Source organism: Sminthopsis crassicaudata, chromosome 2 (genome assembly GCF_048593235.1).
Source record: "Sminthopsis crassicaudata isolate SCR6 chromosome 2, ASM4859323v1, whole genome shotgun sequence".
Taxonomy (NCBI): Eukaryota; Metazoa; Chordata; class Mammalia; order Dasyuromorphia; family Dasyuridae; genus Sminthopsis; species Sminthopsis crassicaudata.
In genome coordinates, this window is record NC_133618.1 from 553,745,288 (window position 1) to 553,761,220 (window position 15,933).

Sequence of the window (15,933 nt, forward strand, 5' to 3'; positions counted from 1 at the left end):
TTTGCTGTTTCTGATTTTGTGGGAGGTGCACTTCATTGCACTTGGGTAAAATGGAGGGAAAGCATTATGGCATGTCTATTTGCACATGTCACTTGGAAATGTTCTGCACTGAGCTTCTGGCTGATTTTGACAGTTAAACATCCACTACATACAAATTGCTAGAGGAGAAGGAAAGTTCTCTTATTCTACACCATTAAATAACAGGAGAAAACTCGTCTATATAGAGTACAGTACTGTCTTACTAATCTGAGAAAACTATTGATCTGTAGAAAACAGAGATCCCCATTATTGGTGTCGCCCCTTAAAATAACTCATCTTGCCTGCTATAATTTGATGGTGTACTCTGGGCCTAGATAAGAGTGAATAGCATATAATATCTCAAAAAAAAAAAAAGACAAAAATAATCTTATGCCAGCTTATCACAACCAGGCACATTCTTTGCTAATAGAAATATCTATTGGTAAACATCACCAATTCATTTTTCTGAGGATTGAATTAAAGTTGACATTAAAAAGTCACAATTTTAAGCCTTCAGTAAAAGGATAAACAGTAAATTAGATACATACATAAGATGAACCAAAAGTAGTATGAATATAAAGATTTGAAGGCACACAAAAATTCTGTCATAAAGATAAATTGATTGTTCAAAAAATACAACAGTTTCAAGTCTGGTCTTGGATATAAGCTAGTTTTTGTGAGATCTATGTGGGTACTGTTGTACAGCATGTAAATGTTCTTGGCCATGCTATTTTCTTGGATGATTATGTACTATGAGCTTAGTATTGCAAAAAAGTCCCTTCTGGGTTGCAATAGCCCCTAATTCTTCATTTAAAAAAAAAAAAAAAAAAAAAACCTTGTAACCTTAATCCTCTAAAAACTAAGGAACTAGGAACTTTGAGATGTTAGACTTCTAAACTAGTCTCAAAAAATTACATAGCGTTTTTTAAAAACATCAAGTTTATCATGACTATTTCTATATGTGACAAAAAAAAAAAAAAAAAGATTCAATAATATCATTAATGGAGGAGCTCATCTTCTGGAATACAAATTGAAAGGGACCTCAGAAGTCTAAACCATACCTGAATGGGAACCTTATAGACAACATGACTAGTGTTTCTCCCACCATTGTTTGAAGATTCCTAGTGAGAGAAAGGCCCTCTACCTCCCCCAAATAGTTCATGGAACTTAATTTTTAAATTCTGACTTTAATAAACACCAAATAAAATGTCCACTTCCATACACAATAGATTGAGGATTGGTCATTAAGTTTCTTAGAAGGTACAATTTACTTTTCTTTCTAAGTAAATAATAAATTCAATATGAGACTTAGAAACTTGTCTCATTTGTTCACAATTTCTTCTGGACTTCCTTTTGTTTTCTTCTGTACGTTAAAAAAAATGTGTCAATGACCCTTCTCCTCCACTTTTTTTGATTATCTTATCTCCTCTTCCCTTATATCTAGATAGATAGTCGATAGATGATAGATAGACTTTTGTAACAAATATTTATGGTCAATGAAAATAAATATATTCCACTTATGCATAACTCTGATTCTAGTAAGATTTTTGTGTTTGTCATTCTCAATGACTTCAAGAATAAATTTGCCTGTTTGCAACATCATTATCTCTAATTCTGTTCTTTAGAGCCTCTCTTTTCCATATATCAGCCCTTCAAATATGAAGAAGATGAAACCAGTGGGGTGGAGCCAAGACAGCAAGAGTAAAGCCAGAAAGCTATGGGATTCTCCCAGTTTCTCTCTAAAACCACATGCCCCAAGGCTTTGAATAGAGTCTGATGGAATGAAGCCACTATTCCAGTTCAAGATAGATTGGAAAAACTTCAAGAAAGTTCAATCTCACTGGAGTGAAAAGGGGTTCAGCTCAGCTCAGACAGACTCTGGGAAAGCCCACGAGAGGGTTTTAATCATGGTAGATCAGAGATCCTTGGTCTGGCTCTGTAGTGGAACAAATCAGTGGGACAGCTTCCAGTGCCAACACAGAAGGCAAACTCGGGGAAACCAGGCTGTTTCTTGATCAGAGGAGACAAAAATTACCTGCTATAAACACAAGGGGATACCTATGTTGAAAAGCCAAGGCTCAGAGCTGTACAGAAAACTTGGGACAGCATCTCCTTTGCCAGGAGCAGAACTCAATGATAAAACTCACAAAAGAGGAAATATCAAAAGAAAAGGAATGAAAATGAACAACAACAACAACAACAAAAAAAAAACCTTGACCATAGAAAGGCCACTACAGTGACAGGGAAGACCAAAACAGATAAGGGAAAAATGTCCACAGAAAAAATCTCAAAGAATGATATGAACTGGTCTCAAGCCCAAAGAGGCTTTTGGGAAGTGTTCATAAAAGACAAAAAAGAGAAGTAGAAGAAAAAATGAGAAAAGAAATGAGAGGTCTACAAGACTTTTCATCAGCTTGAAAAAGGAAGACAATTCTTAAAAAATACAATTAATCAAAGACAAAAGAAAAAATCCATTGAAGAAAACAACACCTTCAAAAGTAGAATTAACCAATTGGAAAAAAAGATTAAAAAAGCTAACTGAAGAAAATCACACATTAAAAATTAGAATGGAACAAATGGAAACTGATGGCTCTCTGAGACATGAAGAATCAGTCAAACAAATTAAAAAGAATGATAAAATAGAAGAAAATGTGAAATACCTCATTAGAAAAATAGCCAGCTTGGTAAATAGATCCAGAAGAGACAATTTAAAAATTCTGTCATACCTGAAGGCCATGATAAAAAAAAAAAGCCTCTAGAACTACAATCTCAAGGTAAAAATACTGTGTGTTGTCAGAAAGAAATAATTCAAATATCAAGGAACAACAGTCAAGATCATCCAGGATCTGGCAGCTTCTACAATAAAGGATTGGAGTGCCTGGAATACCATATCCTAGAAAGCAAGGGACCTGAGGTTACAACCAAGAATTAACTACCTAGAGATATTGAGCATCATCTTTCAGGGGAGAAGATGGAGCTTCAATGAAGTAAAAGATTTTCAGTGATTTCTATTGAAAGAGTCAGGACTAAATTAGAAAATTTAATCTTTGAACACAGGACTCAAGAGAAGCATAGAAAGGTAAATGGGGAAAAATAGTTATTATTTAAAGATTAAACTTTACATCCCTACATAGGAAAATGATATCTATAACTCTTGAGAATCATACCTGTCCCTGGGGCAGACAGATGGGGGTATCATATGGATGAAGGGTGTGCTTATGAATGGACTCTGATGTGATGATATCAGAGAAAAAGGCATTAAATAGTGGGAAAAGGACTGTACTGGAAGAAAAGGAAAGGAGGGGTCTAATGGGACAAATTAGATCACTGGCACAAAAGACCTGAAGGAAAGAATGGAGGAGGATGAACATTGTTTGAAGTTTGATCTCATCAATTTTGGCTTTAAGAGGGAATAAGTTAATCTTTCGGTTAGGTATAGAAAAGTATCTAATCCTATAAAGAAGTAAGAGGAGAAAGAGGAAAGAAAAGGGAAGGACGAGATAAAATCAAGGATAGCAATTCTGATCTCAGATAAAACAAAAGTAATAATAGATCTAATTAAAAAAGAAAGAGATAAAGAAGGAAAGGACATCTTGATAAAGAGTATCATAAACAAGGAAGCAGTAATGATATTAAATGTATATGCTGGAAGCAGTAGAGCATACAAATTCTTGGAGAATATATTAACCAAGTTACAGGAAGAAATAGACAGCAAAACTTTACTAGTGGGGGACCTCAACCTTCTCTCTCAGAATCAGAGAAATCTAACCATAAAATAAGAAAGAATCTAGAGAGAGTAATAGGATGCTAGATATAATAGATTTCTGGAGAAAATTAAATTAGAGACAGGAAGAAATGAATATATCTTTTTCTTGGCAGTACATGGCACCTAAACAAAAACTGACCATGTATCAGAGTATAAAAACCTCACAATCAAATGCTGAAAGGCAGAAATAGTAAATGTTTCCTTTTCAGATCACAATACAATAAAAATTATATTCAATAACAGGCCAGGGAGAAATAAACTAAAAACCAAATGGAACTTAAATAATCTGATTCTGAAAAATGAGTGGGTCAAACAACAAATCACAGAAACAATCCATAATTCCATCTAAGAAAATTACAATGATAAAACAACATACCAAAACCTATGGGATGCAGCCAAACCAATTCTTAGGGGAAATTTTTATAATCGCTAAATAGCTACATTAATAAAATAGACAAAGAAGAGATCAATGAATTGGGAATGCAACTAAAAAAGCTAGAAAAAGAAAATAATATTTTTATAATCGCTAAATAGTTACATTAATAAAATAGACAAAGAAGAGATCAATGAATTAGGAAGGCAACTAAAAAAGCTAGAAAAAGAAAATATTAAAACCCAATTAAATACCAAATTAGAAATTCTGAAATTCAAAGGAGAGATTAATAAAATTAAACTAAGAAAACTATTGAATTAATAAAACTAAGAGTTGTTTTTATATAAAAAAAACAACAACAATAAAATAGGTAAACTTTTGATCTATTTGTTAGAAAAAAGGAAAGGAAAAAAACAAATCACCAGCACCAAAATGAAAAAAAAAAATGAACTTGCCACCAATGAAAAAGAATTAAAGCAATAATTAGGAGCTATTTGTCCCATGCATGGCAGGAAATCTGACAATCTAACCCAAAATGGATGAATTTTTTAAAAATATAAAATGCCCAGATTAACTAAAAAGGAGATAAATTGCTTAAATAGTCCCATTTTAGAAAAAGAAATTGAACAAGCTGTTAATGAATCCCTAAGAAAAATATCCAGGGCCAGATGGATTCACAAGTAAATTGTATTAAACATTTAAAAAACAATTAATTCCAATACTATGTAAACTATTTGGAAAAATAGGTAAAGAAGGAATTCTGCCAAATTCCTTCCACAACACAAATATGGTACTCATGCCTAAATCAGAAAAAGCCAAAAGAGAGAAAAAAATTATAGACCAATCTTTCTAATGAATATTGATGCAAAGATTTTTAATAAAATATTTGCAAAGAGGTTACAACAGCTTTTCAGCAGGATAATACGCTATGACCAAGGAATGCAGGACTGATTTATTATTAAGAAAACTATTCCTATAATTGACCCTATCAAAAACAAAACCAACAGAAATCATATGGTAATCTCAATAGATGCAGAAAAAGCTTTTGACAAAATACAGTGCCCATTCCTATTAAAAAAGCACTAGAGAGCATAGGGATAAGGGAACTTTCTTTAAAATAATAAACAGTATCTATTTAAAATAAAAAAACAAGCATTATTTGTAATGGAGAGGAGTTGGACTCATTCCCAGTAAAATCAGGGGTGAAACAAGGAAGCCCATTATCACCACTATTATTCCATATTATATGAGAAATATTGGCTTTAGTAATAAGAAAAATAAATTAAAGGAATTAGAATCAGTAATGAGGAAATAAAATTATCACTCTTTGCAGATGATATGATGATGTATTTAGAGAATCCTAAAAGCTCATCCAAAAGCCTACTGGAAACAATTAACAGCTTTTTTTTTTTTTTTTTTCCTGTTTGAATAGCTTTTTATTTTATTTTATTTTTTAAAAAAGGTTTTTATTTTCAAAATATATGCATAAATAATTTTCAGCATTCACCCTTGCAACTCTTGTGTTCCAAATTATTTTCTCCCTCCCTTCTCCTCACCCCCTCGTCTAGAAAGCAAGTAATACAATATATGTTAAACATGTGCAATTCTTCTATATACATTTCCACAATTATCATACTGCACAAGAAAAATCATCAAAAAGGAAAAAAATGAGAGAAAATAAAATGCATGCAAACAAACAACAAAAAAAAGTGAAAATAATGTATTGTGATCCACACTCAGTCCCCACAGTTCTCTACCTGGGTGCAATTGGCTTTCTCTATCACAAGACCATCAGTACTGGCTTGAATCATCTCGCTGTTGAAAAAAGCCTAGTCCATCAGAATTTATCATCATATACTCTTGCTTTTGCTGTGTACAATGTTCTCCTGATTCTACTCACTTTATTTAGCATCAGTTCATGTAAGTCTCTCTAGGCTCTCTGAAATCATCCTGCTGATCGTTTCTCTAGAACAATAATATTCCATAACATTCATGTACCATATCTTATACAGCCACTCTCCAACTGATGAGCATTCACTCAGTTTCCAGTTTTTTGCCATTACAAAAAGAGCTGCTACAAACATTTGCACGTGTGGGTCCTTTTCCCATTTTTATGATCTCTTTGGGATTCAGGCCTCAGTACTGGATCAAAGGGTATGCACGGTTTGATAGCCTTTTGGGCATAATTCCAATTGCTCTCCAGAATAGTTGGATCAGTTCACAACTCCACCAAAAATGTATTAGTTTCCCAGTTTTCCCACATACCCTCCAACATTTATCATCTTTTTTTTTCCTGTCATCTTTTCCAATTTGAGAGGAAAGAGTTGTCAGAGTTGTCTTAATTTGCATTTCTCACATCAATAATGATTTAGAACATTTTTTTCATATGACTAGAAATGATTTTAATTTCTTCATCTGGAAATTGTCTGTTCATATCTTTTGACCATTTATCAATGGAGAATGGCTTGTATTCTTATAAATTTGAGTCTATTCTTTATATATTTTAGAAATGAGGCCTTTATCAGAGCCCTTGGATGTAAATTTTTTCCCAGGTTTCCTGCTTCCCTCTAATCTTGTCTGCAACAATTTACAATTTTAGCAAAGTTGCAGGATATAAAATAAATCTACACAAACCATCAGCATTTCTATATATTACTTACAAAGGGCATCAGCAAGAAATAGAGAAATTCCATTTTAAAATAATTATAGACAAAATTTTGGGGTATCTACCTACCAAGACAAACCCAAAAGCTATATGAGCACAATTACAAAACACTTCTCACACAGTCAGATCTAAATAATGGGGAAAATATCAATTGTTTATGGGTAAGCTGAGCTAATATAATAAGAATGATAATTCTGCCTAAATTGGTCTATTTGTTCAGTGCCATACCAATCAAACTGCCCCAAAATTATTCTGTAGAACTAGAAAAAATAATAACAATTCATCTGGAAGAAAAATGGTCAAGAATATTAAGGGAATTAATGAAAAAAATACAAAGGATGGTGGATTAGGAGTACCAAACTTAAAACTATATTATAAAGCAGCAGTCATCAAAATAGAGTGGTAGATCAGTGAAACAGATTAGATACACATAACACAATAATCAAGGCCTATTGCAATCTAATATTTGATAAAACCCCACACAGCTTCTGGAATAAGAACTTACCATTTGACAAAAAATTGGGGGGGAAACTTGAAAATAATGTCAGAAACTTGGCATAGACCTGCAACTCACACCCCATACCAAAATAAGCTCAAAATGGGTACATGATTTGGGCATAAAGGATGATACCACAAATAAATTAGGAGAGCTAGAGAATTTAGCTATCAGATCTTAGGAGAAGGGAGGAATTTATGACCAAAGAAGGACTAGAGAACACTATGAAAAGCAAAATGGACAACTTTGATTACATTAAATTAAAAGGTTTTGCACAAACAAAATCAAAAGAAACAAAATTAAAAGGGAAGTACAAAACTGCAGGAAAATCTTTACAGCCTTTGTTTCTGATAAAGATCTTGTTTCTAAAATATATAAAGAATCCTTCACTGCCCATTTATTCCTTATAAGATAACTTTCTGGCCCCATCATTCTTAGGTCACCATTAACATGATCCAATCATCAAATCCATTTAGATACTTTTCAGTCTGCCAGCCTTTGACTACTGCAATAATTTACACTGATGACTACCTCATCGATTCTTACTATTTTCTTTTCTCAGCTTTCAAGATATAATATTGTCTTCCTGGTTTGCTTCATATAACTCTGATGCTCATCTCTTTCCTTTGCTGGTCTCTCTTCCTAGCCCTTTAAAGTAAGTATTCAAGGGATCACATATGTTTGAAGGGACCTTAAAGATCATTTAGTAGTTGGTAATGGGGCTGGGATATGAACCTTGGTATTATCTACAAAACCACGATGTCTACTGCACCACAATGCCTCTCTTTACATAGGATCCTAGATTTGTAGCTGAAAAAATCTTGCAGCCACCTACTTTAGCTCTTTCCGTTTGCACATGAGGAAGATAAGGCTTAAATATGGGGTAAATAACTTGTCCAAGATTACATGTCATGAAAAAAAATTGTATTTCCCCATATCTGCCAATAACATCATTTAAGTCTTATGTTCAAAATCTCATTTTTATATTTGGCTCTTCCATCCTGTCACCAACCACATTCCAATTGGTTGACAAACCCTTTCAACTCTAGAGTTAGAAATATTGCTCTAATCCATTGTTTTGTTTTTGTTTTCATTCCCACCACCCTAGTTCACTAACCTGAATTGCTACATTAACCTGCTACCTTGTTTCCAATCAATATCTCTTCCTCAGTAGGCTGTGGCCAATGTCCTGAAGCATAGAACTGGTGTGCTATTATCCTGCTCAAAACCCTTGAACTATTTCTTATTACAGGCTGAATACAACACACACTTCCTGTATTATCAGTTGAGATCTTAGCCTTAAGGGGGGCCCGGTTTTGTCCCTTAGTGAGTATTGACAGCTATTTCCACCACAAGACCAAAACCCCTGAGTTTGGTAACTTGTTTCCAGGAGTAATTAAAGTGTCAATAGGTGGCTAACAAGAGGAAGAGCAAAATGGCTCTCTTGCCCTGTTACATTCTTAATTGGTCTGCCCCATCCTGGCTCATTGGCCCTGGATGTATGTACCCTACCACAGGGCTCTGTGGTGCTAGGCCCAGAATTCCATCAGATGTCTAATCAATAAGTCTGTAGGCTCCTTGCCTTCCAAGCCTTGGCCCTCACTACTCTTCTCCTTCTAGGTTGGATTGCTTAATATCTCTGGCTCTCTAGCTGGTGGCTTCCATCTCTTTTATATACTTTTGCCCATGCTCCTTCCATATTCCAAGTTCTAGTTCAATAGCCTTCACTGATACTGTCAGAAAACTCCTTTCTCTTTTGCTCTTATTCTATTCTGTTCTGCAGTAGTTGTATCTTTGTTGAATCATTTAGTATTATGTATTCAAATATGTATCATACTCTCATAGGCCCCCCCCTTCCCCATCCTCCCTCCACACAGACACACTGGACCTTGAGCTCTTTAGATCAGACACCTTGTCTTCAACTTTACTGTCATTGTTCAGATTCTCTGTGACCACATTGTTACTCTTCTTGGCAAAGATATTAATTATAATGGTTTGCCATTTCTTTTCCAATTCATTTTAAAGAGAAGGAAACTAAGTGATTCATCCAGAGTTATTGAGTATCTGAGGTCAGATTTGAATTCAGGTCTTCCTGACTTCAGGACTGGCATTCTGTCTGTGGTTCACCTACCTGCCCCATTTTATTTTTATGTTTCTTTATGAGAGAGTTACTGTTGAAGCTATGTGGTGCAATGGGTAGAGTGCTGAACCTAAGGTAAGGAAAACCTGAATTCAAATCCCTCTTAGTACTTAGTAGTTGTGTAAGCCTGGGCTGGCCACTTAATTTAAATTTGCTGGTCCCCTCCAATGTAAAATGGGTATATGGTAGACCTACCTTCAAGTTGTTGTGAGGGTCAAATGAGATATTAGTAAAATGCCTGGTAAAGTGCCTGGCACGTAAGTGCTTGATAAATGCATTTTTTTTGCCTTTTTTTCCTTTCTTCCTTTCAGTTGAAGGATGGAAAAGATTGTAAAGACCACCTAAGTAAAGATAAAAGAAAAAACTGACCCCCCCCCCCAAAGTGATATGCTCAAAATATAGCTAAGTAACAGCAAAACTGAGACAAGACCCTAGATCCTGTGAGTAGGGGACCTAATCCTGTATTCTTTTCAAGAGATTCCTAATGATCCAGAAATAATGCAACAAGCCAGAAGAAAATAAAAATTGCAATCATGCCTTTTCTTAATGACAAATACAGCTACCTTCATCAAATGTATCACAATGGGTCACAGAGGCAAGAGCACATTCTTTAATCACTGCTTGGCTTTGCTCTCATAAAGGCAGACTGCATTGGAGTCATCTGTGGTCAGTTTTGCATACTCTGTAAATTCTCAGAAAAGAAATTAATTGGATCTTATTATAAGAAGAGAAATTGCACTTGGAGCTTGTTAATCCCTTGTAAAAATTCTGTCTTCTGCCGTGTTCATTCTTTTCTTACGGGAATATAACCCCTTGTATTTTTATTGGATTAATTCATAATTTATTTTTCTCTGTAAACACCATTTTACAAGCAATTTTAAAAAAAATTCTCAAAAGGGCAGTCAAACTCTTAGCAGGATTTCAGCATTCAATTTTTTTTTTTTTTCTTGAAAACTTCTTTCCTCTTTTGGTTCTCTTGGCATATAACACGGTGATTATCTGAATTTCCTGCAAGTCATGCTTTATTTTCTGGCCTTTCCAAACTGTTTTAACATCTCTTGGATAATGATTTGCAATGCTCTTCCTAGAAGGTCGGCTGTTAGCAAATTGGATAATGGAGGGACATGAATGAAAGCAGCACAGCCATTTCCATAATGCAGAGACAAATAGTAGGTATAATCGCAGACATATCTGTAACCACACAAAAATGTCATGGTAAGAATCAAACTAATCTCAATTGTCATAAAAGTCAGTTAGGAAAGAGGCTGTTTATCCGTACATCAGGCTGCAAATGAAGAGTTTGTGGGAAGCTCCCTTAAAAATTGTTTTCAGAAAACATAAATTTTAGTCCAAGATAGGACTGGCAGGAAAAGGAAACCCACCCACAATGGGATGAAGTAAAGGATCTTGTGTAACAGTCTTTAAAATGTGTTTTCTAGTGGCAGAGGTGGAGGAAACAGGTAGGATTTAAACCCTAAGGGTATTAAAAGGGGAATATTTATTTTATACCAAGAAAATAGAGTCTTGCTGACTTTGCTGGGTTCTATCATTTTCTAGGTTATGAGAGTTGTAGAACAATTTGAATGAAGGAATATTAAAGTAGTTCTGAGAGATCATTTCATAGAAGAGGAGTCTAAGAATCCAAGAGGTGAGTGACTTGTCCAATTCAAATGAAATGAGTTCATATCCATGTTTTAACGGTATCTTTCATTAACATGTGTTTTGTTTATTTAATTTTTCAAATAGTTTCCACTTATTTCATTTAATTTGTATAACAATTCTGCAAGATAGCCAGGACATGGAATGCTTTCTCCATTTTATACATGAAAGATCTGAAGTGCACAGATGTTGTTCAAGATGGAAAAGTATCAGGAAACAATGGAGCTTAGAAATTTCATCCTGATTACCTAGTATTTTTAAGAACTATTTTATTAAATAGTAAAAATGAGAATGTACCAATATGAGAATTGGTATTAAGGGATGTTTGGGTGCTTACTTGGTCCCTCTAGGCTTAGCTCTGACTTTCCTCCTTCTTTCTGTCCCTAAGTAACATAACTTTTTCTCTAGCTCTTATGGATTCTGATAATCTCTGGGACTAGAGCAGAGTCAGGGAGAAGAAGGGAATATGTGCTTGAGTGTGTAACGGATGGAAAGGATAGGGATAGGGAGAGGAAGAGTGGGAATGCTAAAAAGAGAAGGAAAGTCTGGAGAGGGAGAATTGGAAGCTAGTTTTTCCTCCAAAAACCATTTCAAAACATACCTTACTATATAATGATACTAACTATTCCTTGCTTTAGATTCTTCTGTGCCCTATAACTCCCAAGCCCATAATAGGAGCCTGTGGTGTAGAAGCCATATACTAAGTATCCTATGGAGATGAGGGTAGCTTTTCCTTAAAAAATGTTGAAACCATCATCAAGACATAGTGGCTCCAGCTGTTGACTTAATTTCCTGATGGCCAATGAACAGTTAGTTTCCCTTAGGTTTCTCACTGTAGGCCTTCCAAGGATAACACAAAAACCGGGAAGCTTCACCCAAGTGAATTAGTATTGTATCTTTGCTCGCTTCCCTTTCACCTACTATGGCTAAAGAAACTTCTATTTTTTTTTTTCCTTTTTCTTTCTCTCTCTCTTTTTGCTAGCTTCTTTTCCCTACTATGGCTAAAGAAACTTCTATTTCTCTCTCTCTCTCCTCTCTCTCTCTCTCTCTCTCTCTTCTCTCTCTCTCTCTCTCTCTCTCTCTCTCTCTCTCTCTCCCCTCTCTCTCTCTCTCTCTCTCTCTCTCTCTCTCTCTCTCTCTCTCTCTCTCTCCCCATCTCTCTCTCCCTCTCCTCTCTCTCTCTCTCTCTCTCTCTCTCTCTCTCTCTCTCTCTCTCTCTCTCTCCTTCTCTCTCTCTCTCTCTCTCTCTCTCATCTCTCTCTCTCTCTCTCTCCTCTCTCTCTCTCTCTCTCTCTCTCTCTCTCTCTCTCTCTCTCTCCTCTCTCTCTCTCTCTCTCTCCCTCCCCTCTCTCTCCCTCTCCTCTCCTCCTCTCTCTCCTCTCTCCCTCTCATCTCTCTCTCCTCTCTCTCTCTCTCTCTCTCTCTCTCCTCTCCTCTCTCTCTCTTCTCTCTCTCCTCTCTCTCTCTCTCTCTCTCTCCTCTCTCTCTCTCTCTCTCTCTCTCTTCTCTCTCTCTCTCTCTCTCTTCCTTCATATCTATCTATCTATTGAAGAACCCTGGACCTACCCTTCACTATTGTGCTTTGGTATTAGATGACAAGGCTTGGTTCCCCTTGTCCTACTCCCAAAATGAGCTTCCTTGGGAAGGGAAAGTGGGGAAGACTCCTTTGGGTTTTTTTGCCCTCAGAGCCCTTCTAAAGCTTCCTAGAGTGGGTATAGCAAATAAAGCAGCCTTTCTCACTGAGGGGAGAATCCCAGGCTTGTGAAGTTAGGTTTTAGAGTGTGTAGCTCTAATCCTTCCTTGTCTTCCTCCTAATTCTTTGGGTGTGCACATGAAAAAACAAAAAAAAACAAAAACAAAAAAAAAGGATAAATATGTTTGCTATTTGAAACAAGTAAATGTAGATTAAGTAGTAATTTTTTCCAGTTCCTAGATTCAAAACAAACTTGTCTCACAGATCTAAGTGGCTTTGCCCATGGTGTCGGGAGGTCCCAGGTTTTTTGACAGTTCAGTAGCATCTCACCAGACCATGCTAATACTTTCTAAAGATTTGAAAACATTTTTTTCTGGGCCTTAGTTTCCTTATCAGCCTAAGGGAAGAGCTATTGATTCCTTGTTCCTTTACCATCAGGAGGCTAAGTCAACAACTGGAATCATTAGTTCCTTGAGTCAATTTAATCTTGAGCATAGTTTCAATACCTTTTAAGGAAAAACTTATTTAGCCTACATGGCCTTAGAATATTGCTCCTAATAATAAGAGAGTGGCACAACTTGGTCTATAAGGTCCCTTTCTCCTTCATCAGTCTAGGATTTACTTACTTAATTTTTTTTTTCCACACTCTTGAAGACAAGTTACAAATTATAGACAAAATAAAGGTTTTTAGTGCTCATAACATGTTACATGCCAACAAAATGTTCACCAACCTTTTCCTTGCTTAGTCATGTCAGAAGTACAATGAGAAAAATGATAAAATTAGTATAGTGGGAAAAGCACTGGCGTTGGAATCAGGAAAACCTAGATTCAAGTCCTTTTTCTAACACTTTAGCAGCTGATTCTAAGCCCTTAGCATCCTCCCCCCTCCCTTTAGCTTCTCCTACCTCAAATGATTATTGTAAGGCTCAAACAACCCTGTTGCCCATGTACCCTCTGACTTCATGTTGGGGGCCTGTTCTAAAGCACAACACACAGGGGTTCATTACCTATCTCTTTCTTTAATAAGACCTGCCCTAAGACCATTTCTAGCAGATCTATTCCATTTCCAGGCCCCAGAGCTTTTTCAGGGATAGTAAAATACCTTTACCTCTTGACCAAACTCCTATATTTTTTCCTGCTCCTTCCTGCCTACTTTGAAATAGATCTTTTGGGGTCTCACAAAGGTGAAGCAATCACCATCTATATCTATTTTAATCTAGATTAAAGCTCTATGTAAAGTATTGGGGGGGTTTGGACCAAATTTGTGAACATTTTCTTCTTTTATTTTCCCCACCAAAAAACCAAAACCAAAACAAAACAAAAATCAGATTAAATGATTTGTATAGGGTCACACAGCCAGTAGTGTCAAAGGTAGTCTTTGAATTGAGGTCACTGATTCCAAGTTTGAACTCTGTTTCCAATGTCTGACCTGGAAGTGTTCATTATTGTTTTTATTTTTATTATTACTGCAATACTGTAGATTCTCTCTTCCATTTTTATAATCACTTTACTGATGTGAAATATGATTGCACTGATCAATACTAACTAGCATAGAGTTCTGAAAGTAGGAGAACATGGTTATTCAGCTCATTTTAAAATTTTTAGATGGGATCGAGTTCTCCAAGATGATACATTGCAGAGAAGGTGCTGGATCTGTATTGGAAGAATAACTTTTTTCAACAGGGATTTTCCTATTTTGAAAAAATTATAGGTGTCCAGTTCCTATGCTATTCTTCTCTACAGAATAGAAGAAATAAAATTTTAACACATGAATAAAGGAAAAATTCAGAACTTTCTTCACTGATTCCCTATCTGATCAGTGAATGACCTATAAAGGATTTACCTTCCTGCATCCCTGGAAAAGAGAACCTGGATTCCATCAACAGAGATGTTTTTGCAAACTGTTTTCATATTGATAGTAGATTCAATCATGTCTGGGCCATCTGACAGGCAGACACCACCTTCTGGTAAAAAACCACAGATATCTGCATCTCTATAACCTCGGTTCCTTCCACACTGTTCTAAGATGATTGCTTTGGAAGATGAAGCAACTCCAACATGGACAATAAACTGCTTAGGCAGTACGGGAAGAAAGAAAAAAAAAAAAAAGAGAGAGAGAGAGTCAATGACAGGAAATTAAAGGTCAGATATGTTTACAAAATGTTGTAAAAGTAAACTTAACTTGTAAGTGGGAGATCCAAGCTCTAGGAAACTTCAGTTTTATTTTAAAATCCATAGGCTATATGATGCTATTTTATATTTCCCCTACCACCATGCCAATCATAAACAAAAAGCACAGTGATCTCACTGTGTTTTGTTGATTTTTTTTTTTAAACTAAAAAATAATTGTTCAAATTCTGAGCTTTAATTTTAAAAGCCCTTCATATTTCAACATTTTCTTAAATGGTAGCATGTGACTGCCTATTGGCTTGAGTATTCTACAATAGAAAAGGCTTAGCATTTCTGTGGATTCTTAAGTCTTTTTTATGAAGTTTTATTGTTGGAAGTTAAGTGAAAACCCAATAAAATCTTGTTAAGAATTTATCTGAGTTGATTATTTCTCCTCTTTGAGATGTCACTTTAAAAAGTATTTGTATATATTTCCCTTAACTTGTTTTTTTAATAAGTCATTTCTTGCTCATTTTTCTTTTTTTCATATAAACTCAATGAGTACAAATGAAGAAGGGACAATTCCTTAATTCATACATACAAACTAATTTCAGACCAGTTGACAGCTTTTCATCTCATGCCCCACTATTATAGATCATCACTTGATATTTGATGAATTGTATTCTAAAAGAACTTAACTGATAGGGGTAAGACAAGTGATACACTTTCATTGGGTGCTGAGATCTTAGAAGAGCATAAACATATGTAAAGTATGTATTTGCTATTCCAAAAGGTCATGCTTTAGGATAGAGGAACAATCATTTTAATTTTCTTTTTTTAGATGTGAAATTGGTTGATTATGACATTCATGAGAATTCCCCTCTTATTTTGAGGGGAAGGTGGTCATTTATTCCTGTGATTTCATCTGAGAGGAACTACCTCCACTGATGTAGACTAACAAATCATCTTTAACTTTGTACACTGAGTTGTTGAAGGCATTGAAAGGATTAAAAA

The 15,933-nt window shown here is 35.3% G+C and overlaps 1 protein-coding gene across 3 annotated transcripts in view; it reads right to left on the reverse strand.

Annotated features, from left to right (window-relative positions):
- Nucleotides 1-7,969: 7,969 nt before the first annotated feature.
- Nucleotides 7,970-15,933, reverse strand: part of PGPEP1L (pyroglutamyl-peptidase I like) — a 104,870-nt gene continuing 96,906 nt past the window's right edge. For all 3 annotated transcript variants that reach the window (XM_074295050.1, XM_074295049.1, XM_074295051.1), the window contains 2 exons: nt 14,654-14,880; nt 7,970-10,649 (listed from right to left, as the gene is read on the reverse strand). In XM_074295050.1, the coding sequence (XP_074151151.1) occupies nt 10,481-10,649; nt 14,654-14,880 (396 nt within the window). In that variant the 3' untranslated portion in view covers nt 7,970-10,480. The remainder of the gene's footprint in view (nt 10,650-14,653; nt 14,881-15,933) is intronic.